General features: G+C 48.1%; 1 protein-coding gene across 1 annotated transcript; it reads left to right on the forward strand.

The window, feature by feature from the left end:
- Nucleotides 1-3,055: 3,055 nt before the first annotated feature.
- On the forward strand, nt 3,056-15,043 carry PM20D1 (peptidase M20 domain containing 1). Its single transcript, XM_054395933.1, has 13 exons — nt 3,056-3,257; nt 5,128-5,214; nt 6,223-6,455; nt 7,731-7,817; nt 7,974-8,107; nt 8,545-8,664; nt 9,104-9,179; nt 9,413-9,474; nt 10,110-10,188; nt 11,814-11,885; nt 12,518-12,686; nt 13,784-13,883; nt 14,914-15,043. The coding sequence occupies exons 1-13, from the start codon at nt 3,056-3,058 to the stop codon at nt 15,041-15,043; spliced, it is 1,551 nt and encodes a 516-aa protein (XP_054251908.1).
- Nucleotides 15,044-15,414: the final 371 nt, after the last annotated feature.

Here is a 15,414-nt window from a genome sequence, read left to right on the forward strand (position 1 = left end):
CTCAAAAGACACAGGGTCCAGCTCCAGTGCATTGAATATGTGCTCAAAAGACCCAGGGTCCAGCTTTAATGCATTGAGTATGTGCTCAAAAGACCCAGGGTCCAGCTCCAAACCCCTCTGAAGTGTTTTTGGGATCCTTCCACTGACTGAACTGTGCTTCAGCAAGGCTCTGAGACTGCATGGCACAAGAACATTCATCCCAAGGTTGTTTGGACTCTTCCCATCTTCTTGTTGACTGGAGCAACAAAGAGGTTGAGGTCCAGCCCATGGATGAGTGCTTTAGGGAAAGAGGTTTTTGACCCCACATTCAAGGACAGGGAAGGAAGCCCTTTCTGAACACTTTTCATGATGTCACTGATCCAGAGCTATTTTATGCCAAGTTAAGGGAACAGCCCAAAGTCACCCCCTGGTGACAAGCTCTCAAACAATTGCCTGTGCAGCACGAAAAAGCTCTTGTACAGCATCTTATATCTCCATGCCAATGCTCTGCTACATATTTGATGGGTTTTTTTACTCCAATTCACCACAGAGTGATGCTACCAAAACCATCTACCTCCCAGGCAAGCAAGCCTGCCTCAGCAACCCAGAGACAGACAGCTGAGATCTTCATCATTTCTAAAAGCCTGACATTCTTTTAGAGTTCACTGCTATTTTAGTTTCCTTTCCTGATGCCTTCCCTTCTTTGCCAGTGCTGATGTTATGACAGTAATGACAAGCTGACAGCATAAGGCCTGAAAGACCTAAGTGTAAGCCAAGGGATAAAGGGACCCTTCCTTCTTCAGTGCATTTCAACCTCCAAAGTGGCTTTTATGAAGAGAAGGCTATAAAAACCCCAACATTTCAGGGAAAGGCAAATATTGGTAAGGCTTCAACTGCAATGGAAGCAATTTCTGGTGCCTGGAAGTTCAACTCTTCCTACAAAGTATTTCCAGCACTAGGTTTTAAACACCAGGAGTCCACAAGACAAAAACCTGAAGAGCAACAGAAACAGAACTGGACCAAATCTGTTATCTTCCCACGAATGCAAGAAATAAAGAGGTGCCTTATTCCTGGAAGGAAATTATGGTTTTAAAAAGTTATCTCTATTTTAATACTCTAAGATATTAAAGCTCTTAGCAAGCCTTAATGTACAGTTTTTGAAGTGCATGGAACGCTACTGAGCCGATTCTCTAAGAGATTGCTGGAAGGCTTTCTGGGGAGAGAAAGTGGAGCTTTCCTGCAGCTCCCAGGTGTCTCATCTTTAAGGAAAATAGAGCTTCAGGAAGCATGCAGAGCTAGACAACCACCAAAGGAAACAACATCAGAGCCCTGCCAGTTCGGTTTTATGTAACATCTCATTAACTAAGTCACCATTTCTCTACCTCAGTTTCTGATTATGTGGTGCAGGAGAGATTAATAAAACCAAAGGAGCTTAGTTACCAAAAGGAAAAAAAAAAACAAAACCAAACACTAACTAATAATTATTACTTATTTTAATCTTAGACAACAGTGATTTCTTTTTTCCAGAACCATGTGTAGCCTATTCTATGAACTAAAAATCAAGAGATTAATCCTCTTAAATTATTTTTGAGGGTGATTGCTCGTGGTCTTTTGTCACTGCCTGAGTGCTCCTTTTACTGGCTTGTTGGCAAAAAAAAAAAGCAAGAAGTTGGGGCAATGGAACAAGAAATTATGTGATAGTAGCTGATCAATATTTCTGGACCTCTGAGGTGGCAGCACTTGAAATGAGGACAATCCCCATTTCCAGTCCTTCATTCAGTGTGCTCATCTCACAGTCTCAGGGCCTGACAGGACAAATGCAGGAAGGCTCAGAGCAACAGACCATGGATTAAAAAAAATAATATATTGGTCTTCTTGAAGTTCTTATGAGCAAAATGGATGGGATGTCAGCAGAGGTGGCTGGAGAGTAGCAGCAGGGACCCTATGCTCAGTGATTCTGGTGACCCAGCAAGAAGGACACTTCATTTCTGGAGTCACAGGAAAATCTGTGGGCAAACAGCATGGCTAGAGGCACAGTGTAGCCAGTTCAAAGCCTTAATATCCCAGCGCCCAGGAAAAAAGACTTAGGGAAGTTTAAATTTACACTGGGGTAGAAAAAAAAAATTATTTCCAATGTCCCTTTATTGCTCTTAAAATACCAGTGACATTGATGTGTAATGGCTTTGAAGCCTTACTTGCTAAGTGCATGACGTATAACCAGCTGAGAAATGTAATTTATTTAATTTAACGTTGGTTTTGTTCTACTTTTTTTTTTTTTTTTTTGATAATAAAGAATGTGTGAACAATCATCTGCTCCTTCTGCTGATTCAAAAGCAGGCTTTCTACAGCCGCTCCAATCTGGTTTTAAGCATCCTGGCAGAGTTTATGCCAGGGCAAGATGGGGTGCATCTTCAAATCCAGTACAAGAGAGCTATAAAGAAGAGAAGAACCAATTTTTCACCACGCTCTGTGGTGAAACCAGGCCAGAAGTGATGATCTTTGAGGTCTCTTCCAGCCTTCTTGATTCTATGATTCTATGATTTTGCAACCCAGCTGGATTTAAACCCTCACAGGAACAGGGCTGGCACAACTCAGGGCATACCACCATGCCTGTCCTGACCTGATCCTGCCCAACCAGCCCCCTGCTACCCAACCTGTGGTCCCAATGAGCCCGGGGGGTGGTTACTCCCCACGGGCAGCTCTTCCCCCTCCAAGCACCTCAACAATTTCAGAGCAGCACCAATCTTCTAGGCCTCCCAGTAGACTCCAGGCACAGCCCAAGCGAGGCTGAGGGGAAAATCCCCCTACTGCAGGCTGCTGCGGGCACCAGACACCCTTCGCCCAGCTTCCAAATGTCCTCTTGGAGCTAAGACAATTTCACTGCGAGCGCAGCGCCTAAGCCTCCCCCCGACGCCATTTTAACCGAACCGCGGGTGCGACTACAGCTCCCAGTAGCACTCGCGCAGGGGGGCGGGCCCAGGCCTCCCATTGGTCGCTCTCCCGGCTGGCTGCGTGACGATTTGCGCTCGGCCACGCCCGTCCCGCTCGGCGCGGCGGCGGCCGAAGTCCGCTGGGGATGGCTGGTGGGAGCGGGCGGCGGGCAGCGGCCTGGGTCGCAGGGCTGGGGCTGAGCGTGGCCGTGCTGGTGCTGGTTGGCACCGTGCTGCTTCGTGCCTACGTCCTGCGAGTCCCGGCCGTCCCGCGGCTGTGGGCCCGGCGCGGCGGCACCGCCGCTTTCAGTGCTGGCGAGCGGCTGGAGCTGAAGGAGGCGCTGCGAGGTGAGGGGGCCCGGCCGGGCTGAGCCACCCTCCCGCCCCGCCGGCTCTTCCCAGAGGCCTGCAGCCTGTGTGCCCCTTGGCAGCTCCGCCTCGGGGCTTGTTTCCGGCCCAGTTTCCCCGGTGTGGCGACTGGGGCGGCGTTTCCCCAGGGACAGAATCAGGGGCCGGCCGTGGGGCATGGGTGGGGAGTGGGGCAGCAGCGGAGAAGGGCATCTGAGCATATGAAAAAGCTGCTTTGGTGTGGGGGTGCTGGAGCGCTGGAGCAGGCTGCCTAAAGAGGTTGTGGAGTCGTCTTCTCTGGAGATTGTGATGCTGGGCAAGTTGCTGTGGGTGCCCTGCTTCAGCCGGGGGCTTGGACTGGATGATCTCCAGAGGTCCCTTCCAACCCTCCCCATGCTGGGCTTATGTGACACTTCCTCAGGTGTTTTCCCCTTGAAGGGAACTGGTTGGTTATTCTGAAGCCAGGTGGTTTTCTTCAGTGTTCCCCTGTCATACACTCCAGGCACCCTGTGACTGCAATTTGCCAGACATCTCTGTCCCCCTGATAAATCCTTGTTGGGGCTGAGACCTTGCACGCTGCAGGCAGCCTGCCTATAACGAGTCTGGAGTGTGTTTGTGCTCTCTTGACACAGGCTTCTTCAGAAGGCTTTGGAGATACTTAGATCTCGTGAGGTTTGGCGGTTTGCAGGAAACCACAGTCTGGCATGAAGTGATAAATAGTCCTGGGCTGTTCAAGCAGGGGTTGGGTTCCATAAATCTCACACGTTGCTGGCTGCTGAGATTTATTGCTTAGCAAATTCTCTTTGCGTATGATTTTTAATGGGAAAATGCAGGCGTACAAGAGATGTTTATTTGTGTGTTTCTTTTTAAACAACACAGCCTTTAAATGGGTCTGTAACTTCACCTGACAGGTGCCCTCAGGGAAGGCAGCTGTGGTTGGGACTAAGGGAGCTGGGGTCGTGCAGCCTGGAGAAGAGAAGACTCCCGGGGCACCTTAGAGCTGCCTTCCAATACCTGAAGAGATCCTACAGGAAGGCCCCAGAGAGACTTTTCATGAGGATGTCTAGAAACAGGACGAGGGAGAATGATTTGAAGTGAGGGAGAGCAGGGTTAGACTGGATCTTAGGAAGAAGCTCTTCAGTAGGAGGGTGGTGAGACTCTGGAACAGGTTTCCCAGGGAGGCTGTGGCTGCCTCCTGCCTGGGGGTGTTCAAGGCCAAGTTGGATGATGCTTTGAGCAGCTGAGTCTAGTTGAGAGGTGTCCTTGCCCATGGTGGGGAGGTTGGAGTAGATGATCTCTGAGGTCCCTTCCAAGCTGAGCCATTCTGTGTTGGAGTGCAGCCGTGTCTGACCTTGTTTGAATGACAGAGCAGACCAGAAGGACCAACAAAAGCCCTCTCTGTTTATGTATTTTAATAGGTTGGAGTAGTGTGAAAGGAGGTGTTAACACAATCTTGCCATCACAACCTGACTGGGAAAAAAAACATAACCCTGTGAACTGCCAACTAAGCTGCCTGCTTAGCTGCCAAACTAGTTTGTGACTATGAGGAATCAGGTCACCCTAACAAAATGCAGCTGCTTCTGGGCAGTAGCATTTCTAGCAGCATCACTCAACACTTGAAATGGAGTTTTAAGTAGCTAGAGAAATACCTTGGCTGGAACTGGAAGGCAATTGTGGTGTGCTGCATGCACGCAGCTCTGCTGAAGTCTCTCAGCCTGTTTTTGTAGTGGCAGCTCTTGCTGGGGTGTGAAATAATCTTTAAAGCCTGGGAAACACTCAGGAATGCAAAAAGTGCTTCCCCTGATGAAATGCAATTCACTCACTGTTTCATTTCAGTGTTAATTGATGGCTCTTTCATGTTTCAACAAAGGTGCTATTAAAATCCCAACTGTTTCCATATCTCCAGAGGACTTGAACACAACTGCCATGGCAGAATTTGGGAATTACATTCAGAAAGGTACCAAATTTTCATTCTTTGCCATCTCATTTTATTTCTGTAAAGAAACAAAGAGTGTTTGTGGCTCTGGAATAGTACAGAACAGATTTTCCTTTTGGTTTAACTCAATGTATGGTTCTAGGATAGAATGGAACAGATTCTCCTTTTGCTTTGCCTCAATTTATGGTTCTAGGGTAGAATGGAACAGATTCTCCTTTTGCTTTGCCTCAATTTATGGTTCTAGGGTAGAATGGAACAGATTCTCCTTTTGCTTTGCCTCAATTTATGGTTCTAGGATAGAATGGAACAGATTCTCCTTTTGCTTTGCCTCAATTTATGGTTCTAGGATAGAATGGAACAGATTCTCCTTTTGCTTTGCCTCAATTTATGGTTCTAGGATAGAATGGAACAGATTCTCCTTTTGCTTTGCCTCAATTTATGGTTCTAGGATAGAATGGAACAGATTCTCCTTTTGTTTTGCCTCAGTTTATGGTTCTAGAATAGAATGGAATAGATTCTCCTTTTGTTTTACCTCAGTTTATGGTTCTGGACTAGAATTGAACAGATTTTCCTTTTGGTTTAGCTCAAGAAAGGCCTGGACTGACCTAAGTCACCTCTGCAGCAGTGTCCTTTGGTGTAGCAATGACCAAAACTAGAGCAGAGAAGGTTCAAATGTTGGCTTTTGCTCTTTGAGATGATTAAATGACTTTTCCACTAGAAATACAAAGAATAAGAGGAGGAGCAGCCTGCTTCAGTGTAGTTTTTTGCTCATTCCCATCATTGCTACCTGCAGCAGTGGTGAACAGCAGTTCCTGGCCTGGCTGAGGACAGTCTGAAATACAAAGTGAGGTGGATTGGTAGAGTTGTGAGAGCAAAGCTGCCCACCTGCTTCCTGCCAGCCAGCTTGTTGTGCTTGCTCTTCCTTCCAAGTGCTCCCCTTGAGGCTGAATAGATGACTGCTGTCTGGACTCTTTGACATTGGACGTGGTTGTTAATTTTTCACCTGTGTTTCATTCTTTTCTTTAACAGTCTTCCCGGCTGTATTCTCTTCCAAGTTCATTCAGCATGAAACTGTCGGGCAATACAGCCACCTCTTTACTGTTCAGGGTTCTAACCCTGCTCTGCTGCCCTATATGCTGCTTGCACACATGGATGTTGTGCCTGCTCCCCCAGAGGGCTGGGATTTCCCTCCTTTCTCAGCTGCAGAGCACGAAGGTTTCATCTATGGACGAGGAGCTCTGGATAACAAAAACTCCGCCGTTGTACGTCCGCTGGGTAATGTCCTTTCTGAGAGGTGCAAGAGGCAGATGGGAGGAATCTGTTCTCTTGAAATTTGGTAGATTGTCTCTCTTGCCCCTATTTCAGAGCCACAGAATATTAAGGGGTGGAAGGAACCTCAAAAGATCGTTCAGTCCAGCTGCCTGCTGGAGTAGGATCAGCCAGGGCAGGTCACACAGGAACACATCCAGGTGGATTTTGAATGTCTCCAGAGAAGGAGGCTCCACAACCTCTCTGGGCAGGCTGCTCCAGGGCTCTGCCACCCTCTCAGTGAAAAAGTTTTCCCTTCTGTTCCTGTGCACCTCCTCTGCTCCACCTTGCCCCCACTGCCCCTTTTCCTGTCATTGGACATCCCTGAGCAGAGCCTGGCTCTGTCCTCCCAGCACTGCCCTGCACATCTTTATCAACATGAATGAGGACACCCTCAGGCTGCTCTGCTCCAGCTTGCACCTTTGTCCTGTCATTGGATGTCCCTGAGCAGAGCCTGTGGATGAGGTCTTGAGCAGCTGAGTCTAGTGGAGAGGTGTCCCTGCCCGTGATGGAGAACTTGGAGTAGATGATCTCTGAGATTTCTTCCAATCTAAACCATTCTGTGATGATTCTATGAACTGCACAAATAACTCCTCAAATGGACCCTAAAAAGTAACAGTTTCAGTGAGCACTGCAAAAACAGCTCCTGAACAGATAGAGGGGAGAGAATTTCTTCTCCTGTAAAGAATGCACAAGCTTAGCTAGAGCAAAACCTGAGAGGTGAGGTGGACTGATAGCACTGAGGGGTAGATTTCAGTTCTCATCCCTCAGATTGCCTCACTCTGTTTCAGTCTTCTGGGCTCGTTTTGTACAACACACACTGCTTGCTCGATGGGCTTGGTGGCTCAGGGCAGGGCTGAGATGTGCATGTAACAGGCAGGTGAAAGGGACAGGGAATTCCATGGAAAATCAGAACTCCCTAATGCTTCCTGTGCAATTTGTCACCAACTCCAGCAGCACCAAGAACAAGCCTCCACTGTGTTTGGTTTCTGTACACAATCTTCAGCTTTATTGATCCAAAATACTGCAGAGGATAGGAGGGAATATCATCAGGAGGAGCTGTAGAAATAAAAGCTCCACTGTGACCAGGACAAAGGCCCCTTAAAGGCTATGAATGCAGCAAATGTCTTCTACCTTACATTGCAGCCTTTTCTTTCTCCTTCCTGACACCAAGTGCAATCCATTCTGCTTCTTTGGTTTGGTGTTTGTTGTTTTTTTTTTTCTTGCAGGGTATTCTGCAAGCTCTGGAATTTTTGCTGAGAAGAAATTACAGACCCCACAGATCTTTCTATGTTGGTATTGGACATGATGAAGAGGTATTTGCTTTCATTTCATCCAAATGGCATAAATCCAGGCTGGGTGCAGAGTGGGTTGAGAGTAGCTCTGAAGAAAGAGACTTGGGGGTGTTGAATTGATTGATGAGGAGCTCCCCATGAGCTGGCAGTTCCCTCTCTGATTGGACCTTCTCACAGGTGTCTGGTTGGAAGGGAGCCATGAAGATTGCAGCTCTGCTGGAAGCCAGAGGAGTGAAGCTCTCCTTCTTACTAGATGAGGGAAGTGGAATACTGGATGGCATCATTGCAGGAGTGCAGAAGCCAGTAGCTCTGTAAGTGAGAGAAAACAACTGCCCATGATGAAAATGATCCATTTGCAATCATTAATTTGTGAGAACTGACCTTGGTAATGTCAATAAAATGTGTTCAAGGCATGTGGCAGTGCTGCTGTTGCTGAAGTGCAAGCAAAGGGACTTGAGGTTTTGCTTGCTGTCTGTCACAGCCTGCTGAGCACAGCAGAATGCTCCTCTTAGCCAGTGCAAGTGTGTTAATTGTCTGCCTTAGAGCCTGCTCACTGGAGCAGCAGCCAAGACATCAGCCCTCCAAACACCTGGGGGCTGTGTTAAGGATTTGTTGTTGCTGCTGCTTTGTTTGATTTTTTTTTTTTTTTTTTATTATAACACTGAAAGCATGCAGAGTGGTTCTTTTCACCTGGAGTCTGTGCCTCTGTGTTTGGAGTTGCATTAATCATTTATTTATCACTGACCAGGGTTGCCATCACAGAAAAGGGTTCAATAACACTGAACTTCACTGTGGACAGAGAGCCAGGACATTCTTCTGTCCCTCCTAAGGAGACAAGTATTGGCATTCTTGCAGCAGCCATGTCCAGGTGAGAGCTTCCCCATCACCTAACATCAAAGCCAGCCAAGCAGACTCCTAATCACTGATTAGTATCAGGTGATAGAAGGAGAGGAAATGGCCTCCAGTTGCACCAGGGGAGGTTTAAGTTGGATATTGGGAAAAATTTCCTACTGGGCTAATGGGAGGTGATCCCTGCCCATGGCAGGGGATTGAAGCTGAATGATCCTGAAGGTCCCTCCCAGCCCAAACCATTCAGTGCTCATCGAGTTCACTCTGTGAGCTGTTCTAGGAAGTCTGTGACTGTAATACCTAGAAATACATCAGGGGGCTGTGCTCCCAGATTTACTCAGCAGGAGAGAAAAACGTGATGTGCATCTCAGAATCAAATTCCTTCCAGCTTTTTGGAGCAGTACTAGTCAAAGGGGGGTTTTGGGTTGGATTTCAAGGGTTGCTTTGCTTTGCTGCAGGCTGGAGCAGAATCCCTTGCGCAATCTCTTTGGCCATGGGCCAGAACTCCTGACTATGGAGCACCTTGCATCAGAGGTGAGGAAAGAGCTGTGAGTTCATGCTCAGATTTTCATATTACTAAGTGGAGAGTGCCCCAGCATATGAACTGAGAGCACAGTGACATAGTTCCTAGAAAGAAGAAGGCTCAAGCTGGCCTTTCTCCCAGCTAATTGTTTCTGCTGGAATGATTTAATCACAGCCAAGTCACTGCACTGCCCTCCTGAAAACTAAAAACCTTCTGATTTGTGCTTTTTGTTTCTTCCACTCAGTTCAGGTTTCCTCTCAATCTCATCATGAGCAACCTCTGGCTGTTTTCACCTATCGTCAGCAGGTAAGAAAAGATCTCCTTGAAAGCCATTTCCAGCCTCTCACCCTTCAAAGATTCAAGGTCTGGGTTGGAAAGGACCTCCAAAGATCATCCAGTCCAACCCCCCTGCAGTCAGCAGGGACATTCTCTGCTAGATCAGGCTGCTCAGAGCCTTGTCCAGCCTGACCTTGAATATCTCCAGGGCTGGGGCCTCAACCACCTCTCTGGGCAACCTGTTGCAGTATTCCACCACCCTCATGGTGCAGAATTTGCAGCTAACATCCAATCTGAATCTGCTCTGTTCTTGTTTCAAACCATTACCCCTGGTCCTGTCCCTGCAGGCCTTTGCAAACAGTCCCTCTGCAGCCTTCTTGTAGCCCCCTTCAGGTACTGGAGGGCTGCTCTGAGATCTCTCTGGAGCCTTCTTCTCCAGGCTGAACACCCCCAGCTCCTTCAGCCTGTCCTCATAGCAGAGGTGCTGCAGTCCTCTGATCATCTTTGTGGCCTCCTCTGGACCTGCTCCATCAGGTCCATGTCCTTCCTGGGTTGAGGGCTCTAGAGGTGGATGCAGTACTCCAGGTGAGGCCTCACCAGAGCAGAGTGAAGTAACAGAACCACCTCTCAGTTGAAAAATGTGTTTGTTTTCCCTTTTTTCTAAGAATTCTTGCCTGGAAACCTTCCACCAATGCCCTGATTCGAACCACTACAGCAGTCACCATGTTCAATGCTGGGATTAAGGTATTCTCATTTAATTTTTTTCCTTCATGAAGTAAGTTGAGACAACTAGGACATGGAGGTCCCACCTGTTCACATCCAATTAGAAGAGAAATGCCAGACCAGGTGTGAGGTGCAGTCACCTCTCTTCTCATTTTTACTTCAGGTGTGGCTTGGATTTAGCCACAGTTGGAAGTTCATAGATTCATAGAACGATTTGGGTTGGAAGGGACCTTAAAGATCATCCAGTTCCAACTGGCTGCCATGGGCAGGGACACCTTTCTCTAGCCCGGATGGCTCAAGGCCTCATCCAGACAGGCCTTGAACACCTCCAGGGAGGAGGCATCCCCTGGGCAACCTGTTCCAGTGTCTCCCCACCCTCACTCCAAAGAGTTTCTTCCTAATCTCCAGTCTAAATCTCTCCTTCTCCAGCTCCAATCCATTGTCTGTGGTCCTGCCACTACAAACCCTTGTAAAGTCCCTTCCTGGCTTTCTTGTAGGCTGCCTTTCAGGTATTAGAAGGCTGCTCTAAGGTCTCCCTGAAGCCTTCTCTTCTCCAGCCTGAATAGCCCCAACTCTCTCAACCTATCCCCATAGGCGATGTTCTGCAGCTCTCTCATCATCTTGGTGGCTTCCTGTGGTCCTGCTCCAGCAATTCCATGTCCCTCTTATGCTTGGGGGCACCAGAACTGGACACAGTGCTCCAGCTGTGGTCTCACCAGAGCAAAGGAGATCTCTGTCAGCAAAAGCTCTCTGCAAACCACTCGAGATGGTTTGTGTTTTAGGAGGGACAAGAGTCTTGCTGTGCAACCATCCAAAGTATCACTGACAGGGTTTAGTGTGGGCCCTTGTGTTTGTGAACACAGTTCTGGGGTTCACCATCGTTCAAGCAGGGTTAGAGTGCACCTTGGACTGAGAGATAACAAATTCTGCCTGGATCTTGTCCTGGTAAGGAGGTGTAGCTGTCCCCCAAAAAAAAAAAAAATATAGTGCAGCCCTGGCAAACAAACAGCCTGCTTGGTGTGTCCCTGGAACGAGGAGCTGTGACTGAAAAGCAGCAGTGGGCTAGAAGAGAAGCTGCAGTGGCTGAACAGTGACACTGAGTGGCCAGCAGAGAAGTGACAGCCTGGCTTCCCGGGTTGGCCTCTTCTAATTCTACCTTTTGTTTTTGTTGTTTTAGCTTAACCAAATGCTAAATGGTTGTTTTGTAGAAGAGAGGAGCTTTGGCTCAGACCTGGGGAAAAGTGATGTGAGAGGGAGGTCAAAATGCTGCTTAAAAAGAAACAACAAACTTCTGAGAGATGAACAACAACTTCAAACCCCTCAGCTTATAAACATAAACTGATAAAAGAACATCATACATTTCTCAGTATCAGGTTTCTGAAGGGAGAGAGCTTCTCTGAAGAGGAAAATTATCTAAAATCTAATTGATTTCTGCTGAGCTGATGCATTTTGTGTAGTTCCCTCTGCTACAGATCAGATTTTACAGCCTTTGAGCACAGCACAGAAAGAGATTTCACCCTTAGTAGAAACAGTGCAGCATCAGTCAGAGGCCTGGGGTGGTTTCAGCAGTTTGTGAGTTTGCAGTTGGGATTTTAATATTTTTTTTAACTGTCTTTTTAAGTTTGATCCTTTTTTTCTTTCCCTAGATAAATGTCATCCCATCTTCTGCAAAAGCAACTGTGAACTTCAGGATCCACTCTGCAGAGACAGCTGCTGAGGTGTGTCCTGTACCCCAGGTGTGGGCCTGGCCTCCAGTCCTTTCTCAGCAGCTTGGCTCTTAGCCATTTGTGGCAGCAAATCTCCAAGAATGTTCTTTTCATCTCTCCCTGGTAGAAGGGAGGATTTGGGGGTTGCCCCTTAACAGGGGCTCTCAGCAGCACAGCTTATCTGTGCCATCAGTGACAGGAGGAGAGGAAATGGCCTCAGGTTGTGCCAGGGGAGGTTTGGTCTGGAGAAAAAGAGGCTGAGGGGAGACCTTCTGGCTCTCTACAGCTCTCTGAAAGGAGGTTGGAGCCAGATGGGAGTTGGTCTTTTCTCCCAAGGAAAAAGTGAAAGGATGGGAGAAGGTGGGCTCAGGTTGTGCTGCTGGAGGGTTTGGGTTGGATGTGGGGAACAATTTCTTCCCCAGAAGGTTGTCAAGGCCTGGCCCAGGCTGTCCAGGGCAGTGGTGGGGTCCCCAAGCCTGAAGGGGTTTCAAAGCCATGGAGATGTGGTGCTGAGGGCCATGGTTTGGTGGTGTCCTGACAGTGCTGGGTTAATGGCTGGACTTGATGATCTTAAAGCTCTTTGCCAACCAGAACCATCCTGTGATGCTGTGTTTGCTGCTTTAACCTCTGTGTTTTACCCATAGGTGCTAGAGGTAGTCAAAAACACTATTGCTGATGACAGAGTGAAGATTGATGTGGTAGAGGCTTTTGACCCCCTCCCCATCAGTCCATGGGATGAGCAGACTTTTGGAGTCCATATTCTTCAGAGGACCATTCTGGATACCTTCCCTGATGTTGACAGTGTGGTCCCAGGTAACAGCAAGCACATGATGGTTGGTGGTTCCTCTCCAGCTTCCTCCCTGCTTCCTCCCTGCATTTCTCATCCCCTCCCATCCCCCAATACTGATTTGTTTCCATTTTTTGTCTGCTTCTCCACCCCAGCAGCTGTTAACTGCTGGGAGCAGCTGGGTTTTCCTCTCTTTTTTTTTTTTTTTTTTTTTTATTCCATCCCCTTTTTATGGTTAAAAAGTTTTCATGTTGGGTTTTTTTTTTTTTAGCAGTGGAAGTAAAAAAAAAAAAAGGCAAACAGGAAACTGACAGAAACAATGAGCCTTGAATTGGACTCTCTGCACATACAAAGGGATCTCTTCAGGGAAGAAAGGAATTCTGAGGGAGAGTTGGAGGTCTTCTTGCTTTTAGCTCTTCTTTTATTGTTTCCTTAGCTGGCAAAGCCATTCCTGCTTTTCTGTATTGTTCCTTGTGATTCCAGCCCCTTCCCTTTCTCTCAGCTTCCTCCTGGTTCTGTGCCTGTTTGCTGGACTGCAGTCTGAAGCTTAAACTTTTATGGAGGCTGAGCATTGTGGCTCTTGGAATGAAAAGGGACCTCCTGGAAAGCTGGGGAGGGACCTTTCACAAGGGCTTGTAGTCATAGGACAAGGGGGAATGGATTGAAGCTAGAGAAGGGGAAATTTAGACTGGAGATTAGGAAGAAATTCTTGCCAGTGAGGGTGGGGAGACACTGGAAGAGGTTGCCCAGGGAGGTTGTGGATCCTTCCTCCCTGGAGGTGTTCAGAGCAAGGTTGGATGAGGCCTTGAGCAGCCTGGGCTGGTGGGAGGTATCCCTGCCCATGGCAGGGGGGTTGGAACTGGATGATCTTTAAGATCCCTTCCAACCCAACCCATTCTATGAATCCATGAACCTTTCCTGCTCAGGAAGGAGAAAATGTCCTTCCAGCAGGTTCCAATAAACTGTTTCCAGTGATTTTGCTGTGGGTGGAGCTGGGGAGTTAGGTAGAGCTTCTGTCAGATTCCTTTCCTTTCTCCTGGGAGTGGTGTGGGTCATTAAGTTGCTCCTCTCATGCAGATTAAACCTGAGGGGTTTGGGTTTTGGTTTTTGTTTTGTTTCCCAGGCACATGCATTGGAAACACAGACAGCAGACATTTCACCAACCTCACAGCTGCCATTTATCGGTTCAACCCCATCCTCCTGAAGCCAGATGACCTCCCCAGGTACCGTGTTCTGCCTGCCTGTGGGCAGCTGCTCAGGGTGGGGACTGGAGAGAGAAAGAGAGAGAGAGAAAGAAAATGGTTAGGCAGAAGGAGGAAACCCAACCTTGTATACCTTGGCATGGTGGTGCCTCACGTGCTGCTTGACCACCCATTTCCTGCAGCTTGGGGTGCTGCACGGAGAGGGGATGGGAAGTACAGCAGGAGAGTGTTAGCTCCTGCTCCTCTTTCCTCCAAGCACCTCATGCAGGTGCCCTGTTTGCTAGCACAGCAGTGCTGTGAAGCTGACTGGATCCTTTGTGCAGTGTTGCAGTGGGAAAGGTCTTATTCTAGGCCTTGGTCAGCAGCTTTATCCCAGTGTTTGGACGTTTTTAGGATAGGGATATTTTTAGGGAGGGACTTTTTAGGCTATCAGGTAGTGATAGGACCAGGGGGAATGGAATAAAGCTGGAAGTGGGGAGATTCAGATTGGATCTGGAAGAAGTTCTTCCCAATGAGAGTGGTGAGAGCCTGGAATGGGTTGTCCAGGGAGATGGTTGGGGTCCCATCCCTGGAGGTGTTTGCAGCCAGGCTGGATGAGGCTCTGGCCAGCCTGATCTGTGTGAGGTGTCCCTGCCCATGGCAGGGGGGTTGGAACTGGCTGATCCTTGTGGTCCCTTCCAACCCTGACTGATTCTAGGATTCTATTCTATGATTCTATTTGGGATTTATTTGCTGCTTAAAGCTGGAAGTTAGGTTTCCTGAAATAAAATGCTCCCCAGGCAGGTGGTGGAGTCCCCATCCCTGGAGGTGTGCAGGAAACCTGTGGCCAGGGCACTTGGGGCCATGATTTAGTGGCCGTGGAGGTGTTGGGTTGATGGCTGGACTCCAGGATCTTGAAGGTCTCTTCCAACCAAAGCACTTCCATGATTCTATGATTTTTATGCTGTGCATTGCTTTGTGAAGTGACAGGCCAAGGAGGGTGCTGAGTATCTGCAGGTGGGGTCCCAAACACACACACAAATCCAAACCATTCTTCTTCTTCTTCTTGCAGGATCCATGGATTGAATGAGAGAATCTCAGTGGAGAATTTTGAGAAGCAGGTTGAGTTCCTCTTTCAGCTGATTAAGAACTGTGACACTGATGAGCTTCCAGAGCCTCATGCGAAGTCCCACGAGCTGTGAGAAACACACCTGAGGGGGGCAGCTGCTGAGGTGGACTCTGGGGGTGGCAGAGGTTCTGGGCCATAAAAGCAGTCTGGAATATGGGTTCTTAATGTTGTGGTTTCCATGCAGATGGGGTAAAAAAACTGCTGGTTGCTGCTTTAGACAAATGTTGTGGATGAGATCCTGGACAAAACACACCAAATAACCCTGATTCCTGTTCATCCCTGGTCTGAAATGCAGCCATGAAGCTGATTTTAATGGTTTTCAGCCCTTTAAGCCTCTGCAATTGGCAGCCACTTCAAAATCTAAGCTGTATACAGCCTTCACTCACCTGGCAGTGAAAAAGAAGAATCCTTCTGTGTGTGCTTCTGGCAGCTTCCTTTCATACA

This window comes from Indicator indicator, chromosome 35, assembly GCF_027791375.1.
Source record: "Indicator indicator isolate 239-I01 chromosome 35, UM_Iind_1.1, whole genome shotgun sequence".
NCBI classification, from domain to species: Eukaryota; Metazoa; Chordata; class Aves; order Piciformes; family Indicatoridae; genus Indicator; species Indicator indicator.